Here is a 24079-nt window from a genome sequence, read left to right on the forward strand (position 1 = left end):
CAGCCGCGACTAATCAGCGATTTTGGGGCCAAATTTAAACCCCGCTCTGCATCGCTCTGCTGATTGGTCGCGGTCGCCGGCCTCGACCAATCAGCAGAGCGTTGTTTAAATTTGGCGCCAATCTCGCTGATTGGTCGCGGATGGTGGTCGCGACCAATCAGCAGAGCGGTGTTTAAATTTTGCGCCAAAATCGCTGATTGGTCGCGAGCGGCGGCCGCGACCAATCAGCGAACCGTGTTAGTGAGGACTGGAGAGCGTGTCTCAATTTGTTACCAAAATCGCTGATTAGTCGCGACCGCGACCAATCAGCAAAGAGGTGTTTAAATTTGGCGACAATACTGCTGATTGGTCGCAGCTGGCGACCGCGACCAATCAGCAGAGCGATGCAGAGCGGGGTTTAAATTTGGCGCCAAAATTGCTGATTGGTCACTGCCGGCGACCAATCAGCAGAGCGGTGTTTAAATTTGGCGCCAAAATCGCTGATTAGTCGCGGCTGACGGCCGCGACCAATCAGCAGAGCGTTGTTTAAATTTGGCGCCAAAATCGCTGATTGGTCGCGGCTGGCGGCCTCGACCAATCAGCAGAGCGGTGTTTAAATTTGCCGCCAATCTCGCTGATTGGTCGCGGCTGGCGGCCGCGACCAATCAGCAGAGCGGGGTTTAAATTTGGCGCCAATAATGTTGATGGGTCGCGGCCGGCGACCGCGACCAATCAGCAGAGTGAGGATTATATTTGGCGCCAATACTGCTGATTGGTCGCGGTTGTCGGCCGTGACCAATCAGCAGAGCGGTGTTTAAATTTTGCGCCAATACTGCTGATTGATCTCGGCCAGCGACCGCGATCAATCAGCAGAGCGTTGCTAAAATTTGGCGCCAATCTCGCTGATTGGTCGCGGCTGGAGTCCGCGACCAATCAGCAGAGCGTTGTTTAAATTTGGCGCCAATCTCGCTGATTGGACGCGTCTGGCGTCCGCGACCAATTAGCACAGCAGTGTTTAAATGTGGCGGCAAGATCGGTGATTGGTCGCGGCCGCTATTTAAATGTGGCGCCCAAATCGGTGATTGGTCGCGGGCAGCGTCCACGACCAATCAGCAGAGCGGTGTTTAACTTTAGCGCCAAGATCACCGATTGGTCGCGGGCAGAGAGCGCGACCAATCAGCGAATCGTATTGGTGAGGAGTGGGGAGCGGAATCATATTAGTGAGGACCGGGGAGCGCCGCTGCCTGTGCGGATACTTCCGCTGCGAGAACCAGGGACATGAGCGACTGCTCGCAGCAGAAGTATCCCGACCCGCAGCGCCGCTCCCCGGTCCTCCCTTCACACCCTAGCTGCTGATGTCCCCACAGTATCCGCATGGTGTTACAAAGGTCCAGACATTTGTGTTAAAAATCGCTGATTGGTCGCTGGCGCTGGCAGCGACCAATCACCGATTTGGGCGCCAAATTTAAATATCGGCCGCGACCAATCACCGATCTTGGCTCCACATTTAAACACCGCTGTGCTGATTGGTCGCGGCCGATATTTAAATGTGGCGCCCAAATCGGTGATTGGTCGCAGGCAGCGTCCGCGACCAATCAGCACAGCGGTGTTTAACTTTTGCGCTAAGATCAGTAATTGGTCGGGTCCGAAGACCGCGACCAATCATCGAATCGTCTTGGTGAGGACCTGCCTGTGCGGGTACTTCCGCTGCGAGAACCCGGGACATGAGCGGGCGCTCGCAGCAGAAGTATCCCGATCCGCAGCGCCGCTCCCCGGTCCTCCCTTCCGCATGGAGGTCAGCGACGCTGGCGGTCCTTCCGCTGCTACTGGCCAGGACATGAGCGCCTCGCGCCGCTCATCTCCTGGCTGCATCTCCGTCCCGCAGATGGGTCCCGCGGTCGAGGTCCTTCTGCTGGTACCGGCCGGGAGATGAGCGCCTCGCGCCGGTCATCTCCCAGCTGCATCGCCGCTGAGCTCCGTCCCACAGATGAGACGCTTTTTTTCAGAAATCTCACGGCGCTGATTGGCCGCTGCCGGACCAATGAGCGACGGATTTCATGGACAGACAGAAAGACAGACAGACAGATAGACAGACAGACGGGATAAGACAATTATATATATAGATTATATATATAGATGTCTATAAAAGCAATTAGTTCATGGTTTCCACACTAACATACTTTTTTTGAAAACATATTTGATTAATCTACATTACCTATAAATATATTTTTTTCAATCTTTGTTTATGAGGTCTTTAAACAATAACAATAACAAAGAAAGAATCAGATATCTTAAGTCACATCGACGCCTTTGAAACGTGAAACTGGAGAAGGATGTTATCAATACCATGGATGCCAAGAAGAACAAATGAATCAACTTTGTGACAAATGAAGCCAGACATGTCACTGGAAGCAAGGATCACCAAGCTACGACTTGCCTACTTTGGACACCTCATATGTGTAACGCCGGAATTCCTACATGCTTCCGCTCCTCCGTCCAGGCAGGACCACCGACTTACTCACCGCCCAGGCCGCCCTGATGTGTCCTCTACTCCGGCTTCTTGCACCCGGGCTTGTGCACGACTCTCAGGTCTCCTGGCAATGCACTTAGATGTGCGCATGCTCCCTATCTCTTAATCCTAATGTGTCTCCAGCCAAGAGCTGGGTGGCACTTCATACTTAAGGCATCTCCACCTTTTGGGAGGTGCCTGAGCAAAAATTGTAGTTAGTCAGTCTGCAAGCTGCTAGCTAGTGATCAATCCAAGTATCAGTTCAGTTTAACCTGTACCAGTATCAGTTCTGCTTTCCTGTTCCTGTTATGTCTGTGTGGTATTAGAACCCGAAACTGCTCCAGCGGTATCTGAGCCTAAATACCCTAGTACCGGTTCCAGTATCTGTCCCGTCTGAACAGGCTTCTGCATCTATATTCTTTATACTCAGTCTTGTGTTGGACTCCTTGTTCGTTCTACTACCTTGAGCCGTGGAGTCAGCTGCCGCGGTACCAAGATCTGTCCTGGAGTAGCACCTGGCATCCACCTAGCCCCAAGCCTAACTCCACCATCAGGGGCTCTAGTGAAAACTCAGGTGGTTGCTTAGTTACACCCCTTCAGGCTCCAGAAAGCACTCACTGGAGAGGGACATTATGGTTGGAAAAATGGAAATATCAAGACGAAGAGGAAGAATGGCAAACTGATTGCTTCATACAATCAAGATAACGCAGAATGGTGGCTCAGTGGTTAGCACTGCAGCCTTGCAGCGCTGAGTTCCGGGGTTCAAATCCCACCAAGGACTAAATCTGCAAGGAGTTTGTATGTTCTCCCTGTGTTTGTGTGGGTTTCCTTTGGGGTCTCCACTTTCCTCCCACACTCCAAAGACATACTGATAGGGAATTAGATTGTGAGCCCCAATGGGGACAGTGCCGATAAAGTCTGTACAGCGCTGTGGAATTAATGGCGCTATGTAAGTGAAGAAAATAGATAATAATAATCTTTATTTTTATACAGCTGTTCTCAAAAGTTTACATACCCCCGGAGAATTTTTCCTTTCTTGTCCTTGTTTCAGAGAATATGAATGATAACAAAAAAACTTTTTCCCCACTCATGGTTATTGGTTGGGTGAAGCCATTTATTGTCAAACTACTGTGTTTTCTCTTTTTAAATCTTAATGACAACCAAAAACATCCAAAAGACCCTGATATAAAGTTCACATACCCCAGGTCTTAATACCGTGTATTGCCCCCTCTGACATCAATGACAGCTTGAAGTCTTTTGTGGTAGTTGTGGATGAGGCATCTTGAGACAGCCACGCCGCTAGTTTTCAGAGAGTCCTGAATTTCAGCTGATGTTATTTGTGGGTTTTTCTTTGCATCCTGAACAATTTTTCTGGCAGTTGTGGCCGAAATCTTTGTTGGTCTACCTGACCGTGGTTTGGTTTCTACAGAGCCCCTGATTTTCCATTTGTTAATCACAGTTTGAACGCTGTTGACTGGCATTATCAATTCCTTGGATATTTTTTTGTATCCCTTTCCTGTGTTATACAGTTCAACTACCTTTTCCCGTAGATCCGTTGACAATTCTTTTGCTTTCCCCATGACTCACAATCCACATACGTCAGTGGCTGGATGAAAGATGCAAGAGTCTGTCTGGATCCCAGAAACTCACTCAGCTTTTATGCACACACACTGATTACAAGAAAACAGGTCACAGGTGAGGATGTTACCTTTAGTAGCCATTGAAATCCATTTGTGTCAAATTCTGTGCATGTTATTAGGCCAAAATCACCAGGGTATGTGAACTTTTGATTAGGGTCAATTGGATGTTTTTTGTTGTCATTAAGATTTAAAAAGAGAAAACACAGTAGTTTGACAATAAATGGCTTCACCCAACCAATAACCATGAGTGGAGAAAATTTTTTTTGTTATTCATATTCTCTGAAACAAGGCCGAGAAAGGAAAAATTCTGCCGAGGTATGTAAACTTCTCAGCATAACTGTATAGCGCCAACATATTCCCCAGTGCTTTACATACAATATCATCGCTGTCCCCATTGGGGCTCACAATCTAAATTCACTATCAGTATGTCTTTGGAGTGTGGGAGGAAACCCACGCAAACACGAGGAGACTCCTTGCAGATGTTGTCCAGCGCTGCAAGGCTGCTGTGCTAACCACTGAGCCACCATGCTAAAAAATAATGGTGGAGAAGATCCTGGTGGACCTATCTATAGGCTGCACAAGATTGATCTTCTTACAGATCGTTCATCCAACAAGTCGCTATGGCTCGAGAGCAAGCTGAAGCCCTTAAATAAATGAATAAAAACATAGTTCACAAAGCACAACCGTTTTCTATTAAAACCAACTCTTCATGCAAAAGCCCAATCCTCTATAATTTTATCATTTCAAAATATTTTCCATCCCATTACTCAACTTACTCTGTAATAGGTGTGTGAAGAATATTGGAGATATAATTCCATATCAATCATGGCATCCTATTTGGCAGAGGATTATAAAGCCCCCTTCAGTGTGCAGTTGTAACAGGACACCAGGCAGCTGAAGGAGGGAGTCAAGAGACTGGGAGTGACAACTATCACACCTCTCAACTCAGCTCAACTCAGAACCAAGTGGTTTTCCTTTAGTTAGACAGATAGGAATTCCATATCGAGTTATGGAAATACTGTATGTCCTAGGCATACCTTGAATAGATTTTTGAAATCCCAAGGACATGGTGAATGTCCGCCTGGGTCTCGACCCAGTGTAGCACATAGGGATAGGGAGATACACGGCACAGCCATTCGGAAGCTCCTAGGGCCCCTGTGTTTAGTCTCCACGCGTAGCAGAGGCCCGGCTGGATCCGATGACACCAGAACTAGCTCCCTTTGACCGTCCATTCAGGAGTTATGACCCATCTTAGTTTCTCGAGTTTCTAGCTGCTAGAAGCCAGGGGTGGAGATTTGGGTCTAGCCCAAGGGGCAGAAGGGGGGAGGGGATGACCCAGAGGGGTTAAAAAGCTCCTGCCGCTCATGGCCTATTGCCTTTTCTCTGGGAGGTCGCGACGACACATCGTGTGGGAGAAGTCACCAAACAGAGGGAACCACAAGCCTCCCATGTGGCAGCCCTCCCCCAAAAGCCAGGCCTTCCATCTGATTGGTAACTGACTCTTATTATCTGCATACTTTTGTACCACTACTATTGTGTTTTCATCTCTGACCATTATTTATGTATAACCCTTGTGTATATAGTGTATTGTCTAGTGTGCTCTTAAGGCGTTTAAATATATAATTTAACCTTATGCTGCTCTTTTATCTTGATCCACGAATCCACACGTCCAATTTTTCAGTTCAACTCACATGCTACCGGGGCTGGTTTCTGGCCCGATATAAGTCCCAATACGGACTGGGGCTTATGTCTAATAGGAACTGGTGGCAGCTCTGATAAGGTTCTGTTTCAGTGGGGTCAGTGAAAGGAGTCTTTCGGCCTGTCAAGGGTGTGAGTGAGTGTGGTGCCAGGTCAGTGACTGAGTGGGCCACCTCTTCTCACTCCCGGTACCTTTCTGAACTCGTGAGGACAGGGGGGTGTCTGTGTAGAACTGAACCAATCTGATCTTACGGGTCCCCGAGGGGTGCGGAAAGTCATGTTGGTGCAAAGTGCGGATCCGTATGACGTGATCCGTCTGACGTAATAGCGACGTCAGGTGGGAGGCACGTTGGGGATTCTTCAAGTGTGGTGGCAGGGGTGGGATTCTGCATGATCTCTCTGGTGCCATTTTTCACAAGGTGGGTATATATAGCAGAGATTTTTCTTTACCATACTCAGAATGTATATTATGTGATGGTGGGCAGGCTTGTGTCCCCTCTTTGTTTAGGTTCATATAGTTTTTCAAAATAAGTGATTTCAGGAGTATTTTCAGAATAAATTGTCATGTGTTTGTATACATGAGGAATCACACTATTTCTGGCCTTTATTCAATTTGTATCCTGGATTTTTCAAAAGTTTTCCCATCTGAGGGATTCAGCTTTAGTTTTCAGTTGTCTCTGAGCTAGTGGATGGGGGCTAGCTGCTATGATGTTTCCCATACACAGCACATGCAGACATGAGTGTATACTGCTCTCCTGTCTCTACATAGCACACATTCAGAAAGAGCAGCAGCATGGAAGACATTATACAGTAGTAATGAGCATTTCAACTGGAAACCCAGCACTGGGGCAACATAAAACACTTACTAGAAAGCAGTAACATGGATGATATAATATAGAAGTAATGACCAGTGAACTAGAAAGAAAATAATACTAGGAGATATACCAGCATGGAGGACATTATACAGCAATATTGAGCAGTATAGCTGTGAATCTAGAATTGGGCGAGATAAACACTGACTAGAAGCTACAGCAGGGATGACATTAAACAGCAGTACTTAGCAATGTAGCTCTAAATCCAGCACTAGGGTGAGGTAACACAGTTACTTGAAAGTAGCAGCATGTTGGACGTTATACATTAGAACTGAGCAGTGTAGCTGTGAATTCAACACTGAGGTGAGTTAAAACACTTACTAGAAAGCAGCGTCTTTCTGCACATTTTTTACTCTGCTCCTCCATATACTTCAATAGGAAGTTGTAATTTGATTCCTAAATAACCTGTCAGTCCATTCTGCCTTAGGAAAGGCTAATTTTAGCAGTTTAGTGAATTATGAGTTCAAGAGGCGGGGGAGCAGAAGTGGCTCATAAGTGGAGAAAAAAAAGCAGAATTCTCCTATATCATATATTTTCTTATATTCACTGGTACTATTGATTTAAAGTTTGATTTAAAGTTTTCTGAAATGACAGTAACTATTTAGCACATATTCACATTGTATTATTTTTTTTTTCATATAAACTTACAAACAAATAGTCCAGTATTTATTAAATAGTCTCGTATTTATTCAATCAGGAAAGTCAAAATTTGCAATTAATACACTATGCAAGAAAAATATACAGTTTTTAGCAGATGGATTCTACCAGAAGAAGAATTCGTTCCACCTTGTTAACAACGGCTTGATTGCAAGTATCATTGGAGATTAATATTTTTAGTGGATTCCTATTAATTTTTTCATTCCAAAATATTTAATCTCCTCAGATGTTATTTTCAATATTATTAAAGGCATCCACAAGTCATCCACAAAAGGGCAACAAGAATGAAATTGTAAGCTGCTAAGATAAAACATCTGGAAGAAAGGATCTGTGTGTGGTTCATATACAGCTCCGATGGCTCCTATAATGGAGACGCAAGGGGCTGACACTGTATCAAATAGCAGCACAATCACAGGAAACTCCAGCACCTGATTTCCATATAAATCCAGTTCTAAAATGCGCACAAGACGAGTTCAAACACTGACACATTTCACAGGGTGAGGGCCCTTAATCTGCGGATATAATGGAAGGAGCCTGATTATTCCTATTATAAGTCGCTCAATGCGGCCAGATGTGGAGGCTGAGGGTGCGCTGCATTCATCTGTCAGTCAGCGGCTGACGCTCTCTTTTATCGAGATTGCATCTGTGAATTAGAATGCATTCAGGGGATGAAACCTTTTGACCAGCGGAGGAAGTGGCAAATGTCAGAGGAACTCCCAGAATAAAGAAGTAGCACAGAAACGAACAGTCTAAGATGATCTGCCGCAACCTGATAGAAAGAGGCCACCAGATTATTGTAGAGGCTTCAGCGCAACCAAGAGATCACACACAATGGACGCGATTTATCATCTGCAGAATTATTTTAAGTCGCCTTTCTGTTTTTGTCTTATAGTATTTGTTCATGAATTTTGTACATAATAAAAAAAGGCTATTTATTTTTTGTATTTAACCTTTTTTTGTATCTTTTTTTTGCCACAAAAAATCAAATATATTCCGATAAAACATTGCAAAATTTGAGTAAACATTTCAGGTGTACGTAAAATTATACCAAAGGGGACTGGAGAAGAGATTAACTGTGTAAATACATTACATTGCTGATCTTGAGTAACATTCTGTATTATACTCTAGAGCTGCACTCAATATTCTGCTGGTGCAGTCACTGTGTACATACATTACATTACTGATCCTGAGTTACATCCTGTATTATACTCCAGAGCTGCACTCACTATTCTGCTGGTGCAGTCACTGTGTACATACATTACATTACTGATCCTGTACTGATCCTGAGTTACATCCTGTATTATACTCCAGAGCTGCACTCACTATTCTGCTGGTGCAGTCACTGTGTACATACATTATATTACTGATCCTGAGTTACATCCTGTATTATACTCCAGAGCTGCACTCACTATTCTGCTGGTGCAGTCACTGTGTGCATACATTACATTACTGATCCTGAGTTACATCCTGTATTATACTCCAGAGCTGCACTCACTATTCTGCTGGTGCAGTCACTGTGTACATACATTACATTACTGATCCTGTGCTGAGCCTCAGTTACATCCTGTATTACACTACATTACATTACACTACAGAGCTGCACTCACTATTCTGCTGCTTGAGTCTTTAGTTACATCTTGCATTATAATCTAGAGCTCCACTTTATGACTTTTGTCAGATTATGACTTTTTGTGTACATTAATGTAATGTGCTGCTGGTATACACCTTGCGTTTTCAGCAATGCACCATAGCAGAAAATGCAGTTACATTATATAACTAATAGTCCTGAGTGTTAACAGAAGGTGAGTAGAAATGTGAATTTATGTAAACACATGTATTTTTTTTACATTTAAGGTATTTTAGAACTCAAGGAAGACACCATAGAAAGTTTGCTGGCTGCTGCCTGTCTTCTTCAGCTTTCCCAAGTTATAGATGTTTGCTGCAGCTTTCTTATGAAACAGCTTCATCCCTCTAACTGCCTGGGGATTCGGTCATTTGGGGACGCACAAGGTTGTGTGGAGCTCTTGCGGGAGGCTCACAGCTACACAATGGTAAGATTCCTGGTAGAATTTCATTGTGTATGAATTTAGTGTTCTGCATTTAATGTGGATTAAGAATTGTTGCAACTTTCTGATCTTATTCTTAGACAGGAGTGGGACCGCCATGGGGTCAGAAGTCATCCCTTTAATATTTTTGACCTTTATGAAGTGCACATAATATATTCGTAATATATTGGTATGTGTCAAACAATGTGACAACTACTAAAACATGTTCAGCAACTATCTAATATACTTTTAAATAACTATCAGCTCTCAGTGAAAATTGTTTTGCTTAAATTTAGACAGGAAACCTTTCCTTTGACCTTGTCCTGCTCACAATGATAAAGGAATTTTATATTAAACCAGTGAACACAATTGTTGTGACATCAACAAAAGAACACAACACATTTTATCTTTTTCTGAGAGTTTGCTGCAGTGTAACAGGACAGATAAAAGCCTTCGGTCAGGAGTTCAGGGCAGGGGAAATGATGCCGTGTTGAGCTAACATTAATTGCTCTAAAAACTCAGCTTTATGACCAGGATTAGAAGAGTTGTCAACTTATTGGTGTCAAGAAGAAATCAGATAAATGCTATTTGGAAATTAAAAAGATTGGACAATGAAGAGGGAACATTTTCTTACTTTAGTTGACAAATGTTAATGTGTGCTGTGATGGTTTTGATACACTGGGATCCTCACTACATCCTCAAAGGAGAGTAGAGGAGTTGGGGAACTGTAGAAGAAATCCTATTCTTGTACGTCAGTTTGACAGATGAACATGGCCCCGCATCCTGTCCTCCTTGTTAACGTCCACTATAAAAGTAGGAAGCGAGATCCTTCTGAAAGGGAAAAAAGTCATTTGTATCAGACAGAGAAGCGTCTGACTGAGGGAGATAGAAGACAGGAAGCGTCATCACATCTCCAGACATTTCACCGACATCTGCTTGTTTGTCCTGGATCGTTAAAATTAGCAACTTGTCAAAACACGTATGTGATTAGGCTTTGTAAGCAGACCTCAGGACTGATTATATATTATTCAGAAAGAAGAAGAGGCTGCAGTCCTATGTAACACCACAGATAACACAGTGATAACTCTCTGAGTACAGATAATGTAGTAGATGTCACCTGCAGTCCTATGTAACACCACAGATAACACAGTGATAACTCTCTAAGTACAGATTATGTAGTAGATGTCACCTGCAGTCCTATGTAACACCACAGATAACACAGTGATATCTCTCTGAGTACAGATAATGTAGTAGATGTCACCTGCAGTCCTATGTAACACCACAGATAACACAGTGATATCTCTCTGAGTACAGATAATGTAGTAGATGTCACCTGCAGTCCTACGTAACACCACAGATAACACAGTGATAACTCTCTGAGTACAGATAATGTAGTAGATGTCACCTGCAGTCCTATGTAACACCACAGATAACACAGTGATAACTCTGAGTACAGATAATGTAGTAGATGTCACCTGCAGTCCTATGTAACACCACAGATAACACAGAGATAACTCTCTGAGTAAGGATAATGTAGATGTCACCTGCAGTCCTATGTAACACCACAGATAACACAGTGATAACTCTCTGAGTACAGATAATGTAGTAGAAGTCACCTGCAGTCCCATGTAACACCACAGATAACACAGTGATAACTCTCTGAGAACAGATAATGTAGTAGATGTCACCTGCAGTCCTACGTAACACCACAGATAACACAGTGATAACTCTCTGAGTACAGATAATGTAGTAGATGTCACCTGCAGTCCTACGTAACACCACAGATAACACAGTGATAACTCTCTGAGTACAGATAATGTAGTAGATGTCACCTGCAGTCCTACGTAACACCACAGATAACACAGTGATAACTCTCTGAGTACAGATAATGTAGTAGATGTCACCTGCAGTCCTATGTAACACCACAGATAACACAGTGATAACTCTGAGTACAGATAATGTAGTAGATGTCACCTGCAGTCCTATGTAACACCACAGATAACACAGTGATAACTCTCTGAGTACAGATAATGTAGTAGAAGTCACCTGCAGTCCCATGTAACACCACAGATAACACAGTGATAACTCTCTGAGTACAGATAGTGTAGTAGATGTCACCTGCAGTCCTATGTAACACCACAGATAACACAGTGATAACTCTCTGAGTACAGATAATGTAGTAGATGTCACCTGCAGTCCTATGTAACACCACAGATAACACAGTGATAACTCTCTGAGTACAGATAATGTAGTAGATGTCACCTGCAGTCCTATGTAACACCACAGATAACACAGTGATAACTCTCTGAGTACAGATAATGTAGTAGATGTCACCTGCAGTCCTATGTAACACCACAGATAACACAGTGATAACTCTCTGAGTACAGATAATGTAGTAGATGTCACCTGCAGTCCTATGTAACACCATAGATAACACAGTGATAACTCTCTGAGTACAGATAATGTAGTAGATGTCACCTGCAGTCCTACGTAACACCACAGATAACACAGTGATAACTCTCTGAGTACAGATAATGTAGTAGATGTCACCTGCAGTCCTATGTAACACCACAGATAACACAGTGATAACTCTGAGTACAGATAATGTAGTAGATGTCACCTGCAGTCCTATGTAACACCACAGATAACACAGAGATAACTCTCTGAGTAAGGATAATGTAGATGTCACCTGCAGTCCTATGTAACACCACAGATAACACAGTGATAACTCTCTGAGTACAGATAATGTAGTAGATGTCACCTGCAGTCCTATGTAACACCACAGATAACACAGTGATAACTCTCTGAGTACAGATAATGTAGTATATGTCACCTGCAGTCCTATGTAACACTGCCGATAATAGGGATACATTTCCAAGTACAGACAGTGAAGCACATGTCACCGGCAGTCTTATGTAGAGATTTAAGGTCATTTTGTACTGTAAGCACAAGTAGGATCTAGATAATGCATTTGGATTGAAAATGTAAAATTACCCCCTTCTCACTCTCCGCCCCTTGTTATGAACATATAAAGTTGACCTAAAAAACATTGTAATAGAAAACCTTGATTTCTCGACAGATGTAGACTTTTTCCAGGTCTTTTAGTTGAGTTATTGAGTAACACTGTTTCTATTTTTCAAAATGTCAGAAGAATGAAAAGAGTAAAAAGTTAAATACCACAATGACATTTGAGAAATTAAACAGGACGCGGATCGGCCCTTTCTTGGTTTCTCGGTTCACTGTGCCCTAAGAATATTTTGGTCAAATTCATCTAACTGATATAAAAACAACCCACAATCTACAGGTACAACCGCCATGCTTGTCATCTATCAGGGTTGTCTGGGAATAACCGCTTAGATCCACAGTATGGAAAAAAAATATTCTAACCTTGCTCTTCTTATACAGATTCAGATTATTCCAAACTATCAAATCAATATTATAGCATTTACATTATACATTGACACTAAATATCACTACATGGTCTGAATTTAATATTGTTATGATTCTATAACTTTTGTAACATTATGATATTTACTTTCCACATACTCATTGTTATTTAGTTTTGCAGTAAGAATGACAAGAATTTTTTATGTAAAATGTAACAAACAAAAGCTCCACAGAAAGGTAACAATGTAAGAGGAGAGAATGATAGTAACAGAGGCCAGGTTCATGTCTCCGCGGTGGAGAGAGTGATGATGTTTAGATACATTTCATCTATAAGCGACGTGTGACATGTGCAGCATCATCCATGTACCGAGGCCGGCACACAGGAGCTGACAATCTGACAATGTAATAATCAGCGAGCGCTGCTGCCTAGTGGAGGTGCAGATCAGCTGCACATGAGGATTTACAACTAGTGTTGAGCATTCCGATACTGAAATATCGGGTATCGGCCGATATTCGCGGTATCGGAATTCCTATACTTAATTCCGATACTTTTACAATATCGAATACCGGAATCGGAAGTTCCCATAATGCCTGCGTTCTGCAGTGTCTCTGAAGGATGACAAGCTGGATGGCAGCGCTCAGCTGAGATCCAGCCTGTCATCAGAATGCCATCCCAGCGTGGGAGAATTCTCCTGATCGTTTAAAAGCCGGCGGGCGGTAAAAAGCCGCCGGCTTTTAAACAATCACACAGCCCCATATTGCTTCCCCGCAGCCTCCCACCCCGATCCTCCGCTCCCTTCGCCACCTCCCATCCTGATCGTAAGTTAGGACCGGGCGGGGAGCGCAGCACCAAGGAGCGGGGAGTGAAGGACCCGGGCGGGGAAGCCGGCAGTGAAAAGACTTCACCGCCGGCTTTCCCGTTCTGTGCTGCGCTTTCCCGCCGGTTATTTCAAATGAACAGCTGAGGTATCAGGTGATGCTGATCAGCTGTTCATTTGAAGTAGCCGCGGTGCCCTCAGAGGGTTCACGTGAGTTCATGCTTGACTGCATTGCATGAACTCACATGAACTTTCCCACGGCCGCACAGGTCAGCCTCACCTCCCAGACGATCAGCCCGTCATGATTGGTGTGTGTGGGTGTCTGTGCGTGTGTCTGCGAGTGTGTGCGGGGTGTCTGTGCGATGTCTGTGCGATGTGTGCGGGTGTGTGCGGTGTCTGTGCGATGTCTGCGGGTGTGTGCGGTGTCTGTGCGATGTCTGCGAGTGTGTGCGGGTGTGTGCGTGCAGGCAGACATAGGCCGATGTGACACTACTACTCCCATCGGCCTATGTCTGTCCCCCGTCCACTCGTGCCAGCAGGATCAGCTCTATGGGAGCAGTAGTTCCCATCAGCCTGATCCTGCTATTTAAATTGCCCTACTGTTTCCCCAATAAATTTTAAATACATTTCATTGGTGGCCAGTGGTTACCTACAATAAATTAGTTCATACATTACCTGTCCCCGCCGATCGCCACCTAAAATAAAGTAAAAAATAAAAAACTACACCTATACTCACCTAGACACCTAATTCCCCGAAGCCATCGATCTCCTGTAATAAAATATAAAATAATAAACCACAACCTTATCCTTACCCCTCCGTAGTAGTCCACGAGTGTCCCACGATGATCTCCAGTTTAGAGCAGCCACATAGAATGTGACCGCTCTGAACCGCCGCCGCCGCTAGAATGCAGCCCCGTAAAGCAGCCCCGTCACTGCATAGGCGGGTTCGCCGGAGTTCAGGCAGCGCTGCTCCGGTTAGCTCCTTTACGGCCCTGCTGTATCGTGAGAAATTCCCACGGTACAGCAGTGCCGTAAAGGAGGTCTCCGGAGCTGCGCTGCCTGAATGCACTCCGGTGACCTCAGTCAGTGGCTCCCGCTGCCGGGAGCGGACGTGTTCCCGGCACTGTGAACTTACAGCAGCCATGCACAGCTGTCACCATCTCCAGATGTGACAGCTGTGCATGGGAGATCAGCACAGGAACGTGGACAGGTAACTATTTTTTTTTAGTAAACTAAGAATTAAATAAAATTGTGTTTTATTTCAAATAAATTATTTTTTTCTGGGTGTAGTGTGTGTTTTTTCTTTTTAACACTTTGTAGGTTAGTAATGGGGTGTCTTATAGACGCCCATCATTACTAACCTGGGCTTCATGGCAGCTGGCGCTGACATGATCCCCAGCCCTATTACCCCCTGCCACCGCACCAGGGCAGCGTGGAAGAGCGAGGCTAAGTGCCAGAATTGGCGCATCCTATGGATGCGCCATTTCTGGGGTGGCTGACGGCTGGTGTTTCTAGCCTGGGAGGGGGCCAATATTCATGGCACCCTTCCTGGGCTATTAATATCAGCCCCCAGCTGTCTGCCTAGCCTTTGCTAGCTATTAAATAGGGGGTACCCCACGTCATTTTTTTTGGGGGGTCCCCCATTTTAATAGCTAGTAAAGGCTAGGTATTCAGCTGGGGGCTGATATTAGTAGTCTGGGAAGCTCAGTGGGTATTACCCCCTTCCCAGGCTTCAAACATCTGCCCCAGCCGTCTGCTTAACCTCTGCTAGAGCCTAAAATTATGGGGGACCCCACGCCAATTTTTTTTAAAATAAATCCTTTATTTTAACACTAAATGACATTTGAGGAGTTAATAAAGATGCAGTCCCTAAATTATTATTTATTTTTTAATTAATTTTTCCCAAAAATTTTGACGTGGGCTTTGCCATATTTTTGTATGCCAGCCAGGTACAGCATCCAGCTTCTATGAACGCGCCATTTTCCGGGGTGGCTGCGGACTGCAATTTGCAGTGGGGGGGGGGGGGGCAGAAAGCTTGGGCCTCCCTGCGCTGCAGATTCCATCCCCCAGCTGCCTAGTTGTACCTGGCTGGACACAAAAATAGGGAGAAGCTCCACGTATTTTTTTTTTAAAATTATTTCATGAAATTCATGAAATAATTAAAAAAAAATTGATGTGGGGCTTCGACCTATATTTGCGTCCAGCCAGGTACAGCAGGCACGAACGGGCTGCTCCCAACCACCAGCTGCCTATTTGTACCTGGCCGGACACAACAATATAGAGAAGCCCTTTTTTTCTTTATTATTTCATGAATTTCATGAAATAATTTTTAAAAAAAAATACGTGGGGCTTCGCCCTATTTTTGTGTCCAGCCAGGTACAACTAGGCAGCTGGGGGCTGGAATCCGCAGCGCAGGGAGACCCAAGCTTTCTGCCCCCCCCCCCCCCCCCCACTGCAAATTGCAGTCCGCAGCTGCCCCGGAAAATGGCGCGTTCATAGAAGCGCCATCTTCTGGCGCTGTACCCAACTCATCCAGGGCCCTGGTGCGGTGGCTCACTGGGTAATAAAGGGGTTAAGGCCAGCTTGGCATTATCAGCTGGCCCTAAGCCCGAAATTCATGGGGTCACGCCAATATTAGACATGACCACCATGAATTTCTAGTAAAGTATTTAAAAAAAACACAACACCCAGAAAAAAGTCCTTTAATTGAAATAAACACACAATTCTTTATTGTTCTAAATTAAACCATACTTACCATCACGCCCATTCCAGCTGAAGCCAACGATCTCCTGCAATAAAAGAAAAATAATAAACCAACCTCATCCTTACCTTTCCATGGTTCCCACGACAGCTTCAGCTCTGCTACATCGAGATGACTGGCTGGACCGCAGCAGAACGCTGCCATCCAGCCTGTCATCCCAAAGACACTGAGAAGCGCAGGCATGCTTGCGCTCCTCAGTGTCTGGCTGTGACGGCATCCAGATGAGCCGAGGTCATGTCCAATGAACTCGGCTCACCTCATGCACGTCACTGACAGCGTGGGAAAATTCTCACGCTGAAGCGCTGAGTGCAGGAGAATTCTCCCACGCTGTCAGTCTAATGTGCGGATGGTACCCGGGTGTGGAGGAGAGGACTCTCATCCAGACCCAGGTACCATTAAAAAAAAAAGAATAAAATAAAAAATATATATATTCTCACCTTCTGACGGCCCACGCAGCGTGCCTGCTTGGTTCGCGGCACTTCGCGGTTGAATGAAGAAGGACCTTCGCTGACGTCAGAGTCATGTGACGGGTCACGTGATGCTGACGTCGGAAGGTCCTAAAGTCTTCACTGCCGGCAGCCGGGACCGAGCGAAGCCGGACACCGGGGGCCATCAGAGGGTAAAGTATATATTTATTTTTTATTTTTTGACATTCACACACTATATAAATCCATGCCGGTTGCATGGATTTATATAGTGTGAAGTTGACAAGCACTTTCCAAGTGATGCTAAAATCGCTTGGGAAGCGCTTGTCAACCCGCATGCGGAAATGAAAGTGAAGACCGCTTCATTTCCGCATGTCCCTGGCAGGAAACCGCATGTACAATCTGCATGCGTTTTTTCCTGCCAGAGAGATGCAGAAACGCTCAGGAAAAAATCCTGAGCATTTCTGCATCGTGTGCACATACCCTTATAATGCCCCTATGTACAAGACTATAACTACTATAATACTGCTCCTATGTACAAGAATATAACTACTATAATACTGCCCCTATGTACAAGAATATAACTACTATAATACTGCTCCTATGTACAAGAATATAACTACTATAATACTGTCCCTATGTACAAGAATATAACTACTATAATACTGCTCCTATGTACAAGAATATAACTACTATAATACTGCCCCTATGTACAAGAATATAACTACTATAATACTGCCCCTATGTACAAGGCTATAACTACTATAATACTGCCCCTATGTACAAGAATATAACTACTATAATACTGCTCCTATGTACAAGAATATAACTACTATAATACTGCCCCTATGTACAAGAATATAACTACTATAATACTGCCCCCTATGTACAAGAATATATCTACTATAATACTGCCTCCTATGTACGAGAATATAACTACTACTATACTGCTCCTGTGTACAAGAATATAACTATTATAATACTGCCCCCTATGTACAAGAATATAACTACTACTATACTGCTCCTGTGTACAAGAATATAACTACTATAATACTGCCCCTATGTAGAAGAATATAACTACTATAATACTGCCCCTATGTACAAGAATATAACTACTATAATACTGCCCCTATGTACAAGAATATAACTACTATAATACTGCCCATTATGTACAAGAATATAACTACTATAATACTGCCCCCTATGTACAAAAATATATCTACTATAATACTGCCCACTATGTACAAGAATATAACTACTATAATACTGCCCCTATGTACAAGAATATAACTACTGTTATACTGCCCCTATGTACAAGAATATAACTACTATAATACTGCTCCTATGTACAAGAATATAACTACTATAATACTGCCCCTATGTACAATAATATAACTACTATAATACTGCCCCCTATGTACAAGAATATATCTACTATAATACTGCTGCTATGTACAAGAATATAACTACTATAATACTGCCCCTATGTACAAGAATATAACTACTATAATACTGCCCCCTATGCACAAGAATATATCTACTATAATACTGCTCCTATGTACAAGAATATAACTACTATAATACTGCCCCTATGTACAAGAATATAACTACTATAATACTGCCCCTATGTACAAGAATATAACTACTATAATACTGCTGCTATGTACAAGAATATAACTACTATAATACTGCCCCCTATGTACAAGAATATAACTACTATAATACTGCTGCTATGTACAAGAATATAACTACTATAATACTGCCCCCTATGTACAAGAATATAACTACTATAATACTGCTGCTATGTACAAGAATATAACTACTATAATACTGCTCCTATGTACAAGAATATAACTACTATAATACTGCTTATATGTACAAGAATATAACTGCTATAATACTGCTCCTATGTACAAGAATATAACTACTATAATACTGCCCCTATGTACAAGAATATAACTACTATAATACTGCTCCTATGTACAAGAATATAACTACTATAATACTGCTGCTATGTACAAGAATATAACTACTATAATACTGCTCCTATGTACAAGAATATACTATAATACTGCCCCCTATGTACAAGAATATAACTACTATAATACTGCTGCTATGTACAAGAATATAACTACTATAATACTGCCCCCTATGTACAAGAATATAACTACTATAATACTGCTGCTATGTACAAGAATATAACTACTATAATACTGCTCCTATGTACAAGAATATAACTACTATAATACTGCCCCTATGTACAAGAATATAACTACTATAATACTGCCCCCTATGTAGAAGAATATAACTACTATAATACTGTCCCCTATGTACAAGAATATAATTACTATAATACTGCTCCTATGTACAAGAATATAACTACTATAATACTACCCCTATGTACAAGAATATAACTACTATAATAATTCCCTCTATGAACAAGAATATAACTACTACAATACTGCCCCCTATGTGCAAGAATATAACTATAATACTGCCCCCTATGTACAAGAATATAACTACTATAATACTGTCCCCTATGTACAAGAATATAACTACTATAATACTGCCCCCTATGTACAAGAATATAACTACTATAATACTGCTCCTATGTACAGGAATATAACTACTATAATACTGCTCCTATGTACAAGAATATAACTACTATAATACTGCCCCCTATGTACAAGAATATAACTACTATAATACTGCTCCTATGTACAAGAATATAACTGCTATAATACTGCCCCTATGTGCAAGAATATAACTACTATAATACTGCTCCTATGTACAAGAATATAACTACTATAATACTGCTCCTATGTACAAGAATATAACTACTATAATACTGCTCCTATGTACAAGAATATAACTACTATAATACTGCTCCTATGTACAAGAATATAACTACTATAATACTGCTCCTATGTACAAGAATATAACTACTATAATTCTGCCCCTATGTACAAGAATATAACTACTATAATACTGCCCCCTATGTACAAGAATATAACTACTATAATACTGCCCCTATGTACAAGAATATAACTACTATAATACTGCCCCCTATGTACAAGAATATAACTACTATAATACTGCTCCTATGTACAAGAATATATCTACTATAATACTGCTCCTATGTACAAGAATATAACTACTATAATACTGCTCCTATGTACAAGAATATATCTACTATAATACTGCTCCTATGTACAAGAATATAACTACTATAATACTGCCCCCTATATACAAGAATATAACTACTATAATACTGCCCCTATGTATAAGAATATAACTACTATAATACTGCTCCTATGTACAAGAATATAACTACTATAATACTGCCCCTGTGTACAAGAAAATAACTACTATAATACTGCTCCTATGTACTAGAATATAACTACTATAATACTGCCCCTATGTACAAGAATATAACTGTTATAATACTGCCCCTATGTACAAGAATATAACTACTATAATACTGCCCCTATGTACAAGAATATAACTACTATAATACTGCTCCTATGTGCAAGAATATATCTACTATAATACTGCTCCTATGTACAAGAATATAACTACTATAATACTGCCCCCTATGTACAAGAATATAACTACTATAATACTGCTCCTATGTACAAGAATATATCTACTATAATACTGCTCCTATGTACAAGAATATAACTACTATAATACTGCTCCTATGTACAAGAATATATCTACTATAATACTGCTCCTATGTACAAGAATATATCTACTATAATACTGCTCCCTATGTACAAGAATATAACTACTATAATACTGCCCCCTATGTACAAGAATATAACTACTATAATACTGCCCCCTATGTACAAGAATATAACTACTATAATACTGCCCCCTATGTACAAGAATATAACTACTATAATACTGCCCCTATGTACAAGAATATATCTACTATAATACTGCTCCTATGTACAAGAATATAACTACTATAATACTGCCCCTATGTACAAGAATATATCTACTATAATACTGCTCCTATGTACAAGAATATAACTACTATAATACTGCCCCTATGTACAAGAATATATCTACTATAATACTGCTCCTATGTACAAGAATATAACTACTATAATACTGCCCCTATGTACAAGAATATATCTACTATAATACTGATCCTATGTACAAGAATATAACTACTATAATACTGCTCCTATGTACAAGAATATAACTACTATAATACTGCTCCTATGTACAAGAATATAACTACTATAATACTGCTCCTATGTACAAGAATATAACTACTATAATACTGCCCCTATGTACAAGAATATATCTACTATAATACTGCTCCTATGTACAAGAATATAACTACTATAATACTGCCCCTATGTACAAGAATATATCTACTATAATACTGCTCCTATGTACAAGAATATAACTACTATAATACTGCCCCTATGTACAAGAATATATCTACTATAATACTGATCCTATGTACAAGAATATAACTACTATAATACTGCTCCTATGTACAAGAATATAACTACTATAACACTGCTCCTATGTACAAGAATATAACTACTATAATACTGCTCCTATGTACAAGAATATAACTACTATAATACTGCCCCTATGTACAAGAATATATCTACTATAATACTGATCCTATGTACAAGAATATAACTACTATAATACTGCCCCTATGTACAAGAATATATCTACTATAATACTGCTCCTATGTACAAGAATATAACTACTATAATACTGCCCCCTATGTACAAGAATATAACTACTATAATACTGCTCCTATGTACAAGAATATAACTACTATAATACTGCCCCTATGTACAAGAATATAACTACTATAATATTACCTAAGTTAATACAAATATTTGGATCGATTTAAAATAAATATCTATGCTCAACAACTAAATGTATGCAGAAATGTTTCATATCTTATGACATTTCCTATAAGTTGTCTGGTCTTTATATGAATTTTGTTTTTATGAAAACATTTTTGATAATTGTTCTATTTTAAATTTAAATTCATTTTACTTTTATTTAGCTCCTTATTTTTCTTTCCAGTAAAGCAGAACCATTAAATGTCAATATTGGAGCTGGGAATAATCCTGTTATTCAGCTGTGCAATTGGTAAATCCTCATTCTTATTTAATGCATCAACATTATATTTATTTTATTTCCAGGAACATTTTATTGAAGTCATTCGTAATCAGGAATTTCTCCTGCTGCCGGCGAATGAAATTTCCAAACTGTTGTCGAGTGATGATATCAATGTCCCAGATGAGGAGACCATTTTCCAAGCGTTAATGCAATGGGTGAAACATGATGCACAATCGCGGCAGAGAGATCTAGGCATGCTCCTCTCTTACATCAGACTGCCGCTGCTCCCTCCGCAGGTGGGTGGTAAAAAACACAACCCTGCTAAAATACACACCACTATTTAAGAAAATACTTTACCTATGACCTTCATATGTACTAGAATATAACTACACTGCTCAAAAAAATAAAGGGAACACTGAAATACCCCATCCTAGATCTGAATGAATGAAATCTTCTCATTGAATACTTTGTTCTGTACAAAGCTGAATGTGCTGACAACAAAATCACACAAAAACCATCAATGGAAATCACATTTATTAACCAATGGAGGCCTGGATTTGGAGTCACCCCCAAAATTAAAGTGGAAAAACACACTACAGGCTGATCCAACTGTGATGTAATGTCCTTAAAACAAGTCACAATGAGGCTGAGTATTGTGTGTGGCCTCCACGTGCCTGTATGACCTCCCTACAACGCCTGGGCATGCTCCTGATGAGGCTGAGTATTGTGTGTGGCCTCCACGTGCCTGTATGACCTCCCTACAACGCCTGGGCATGCTCCTGATGAGGCTGAGTATTGTGTGTGGCCTCCACGTGCCTGTATGACCTCCCTACAATGCCTGGGCATGCTCCTGATGAGGCTGAGTATTGTGTGTGGCCTCCACGTGCCTGTATGACCTCCCTACAACGCCTGGGCATGCTCCTGATGAGGCTAAGTATTGTGTGTGGCCTCCACGTACCTATATGACCTCCCTACAACGCCTGGGCATGCTCCTGATGAGGCTCAGTATTGTGTGTGGCCTCCACGTGCCTGTATGACCTCCCTACAACGCCCGGGCATGCTCCTGATGAGGCTGAGTATTGTGTGTGGCCTCCATGTGCCTGTATGACCTCCCTACAATGCCTGGGCATGCTCCTGATGAGGCTGAGTATTGTGTGTGGCCTCCACGTGCCTGTATGACCTCCCTACAATGCCTGGACATGCTCCTGATGAGGCTGAGTATTGTGTGTGGCCTCCACGTGCCTGTATGACCTCCCTACAACGCCTGGGCATGCTCCTGATGAGGCTGAGTATTGTGTGTGGCCTCCACGTGCCTGTATGACCTCCCTACAACGCCTGGGCATGCTCCTGATGAGGCTGAGTATTGTGTGTGGCCTCCACGTGCCTGTATGACCTCCCTACAACGCCCGGGCATGCTCCTCATGAGGCTGAGTATTGTGTGTGGCCTCCACGTGCCTGTATGACCTCCCTACAACGCCTGGGCATGCTCCTGATGAGGTTGCGGATGGTCTCCTGTGGGATCTCCTCCCAGACCTGGACTAAAGCATCCGCCAACTCCTGGACAGTCTGTGGTGCAATGTGACGTTGGTGGATGGAGCAAGACTTGATGTCCCAGATGTGCTCAATCGGATTCAGGTCTGGGGAACGGGCGGGCCTGTCCGTAGCTTCAATGCCTTCATCTTCCAGGAACTGCTGACACACTCCAGCCACATGAGGTCTGGCATTGTCCTGCATTAGGAGGAACCCAGGGCCAACCGCACCAGCATATGGTCTCACAGGGGTCTGATGATCTCATCTCGGTACCTAATGGCAGTCAGGCTACCTCTGGCGAGCACATGGAGGGCTGTGCGGCCCTCCAAAGAAATGCCACCCCACACCATTACTGACCCACTGCCAAACCGGTCATGCTGAAGGATGTTGCAGGCAGCAGATCGCTCTCCACGGCGTCTCCAGACTCTGTCACATGTGCTCAGTGTGAACCTGCTTTCATCTGTGAAGAGCACAGGGCGCCAGTGGCGACTTTGCCAATCCTGGTGTTCTGTGGCAAATGCCAAGAGTCCTGCACGGTGTTGGGCTGTGAGCATGACCCCCATCTGTGAATGTCGGGCCCTCATACCACCCTCATGGAGTCGGTTTCTAACCATTTGTGCAGACACATGCACATTTGTGGCCTGCTGGAGGTCAT

At 42.5% G+C, this 24079-nt stretch overlaps 1 protein-coding gene across 1 annotated transcript in view; it reads left to right on the forward strand.

Moving 5' to 3' along the window:
- The window catches only part of KLHL4 (kelch like family member 4), a 351644-nt gene that overhangs the window by 241653 nt on the left and 85912 nt on the right, over window positions 1-24079 (forward strand). The window contains exons 4-5 of the mRNA XM_073642176.1: window positions 9210-9406; window positions 21978-22190. Coding sequence (XP_073498277.1) covers window positions 9210-9406; window positions 21978-22190 — 410 coding nt within the window. The remainder of the gene's footprint in view (window positions 1-9209; window positions 9407-21977; window positions 22191-24079) is intronic.

This window comes from Phyllobates terribilis, unplaced genomic scaffold (genome assembly GCF_046119375.1).
Source record: "Phyllobates terribilis strain yellow unplaced genomic scaffold, ASM4611937v1 Scaffold_7__3_contigs__length_470593459, whole genome shotgun sequence".
NCBI classification, from domain to species: Eukaryota; Metazoa; Chordata; class Amphibia; order Anura; family Dendrobatidae; genus Phyllobates; species Phyllobates terribilis.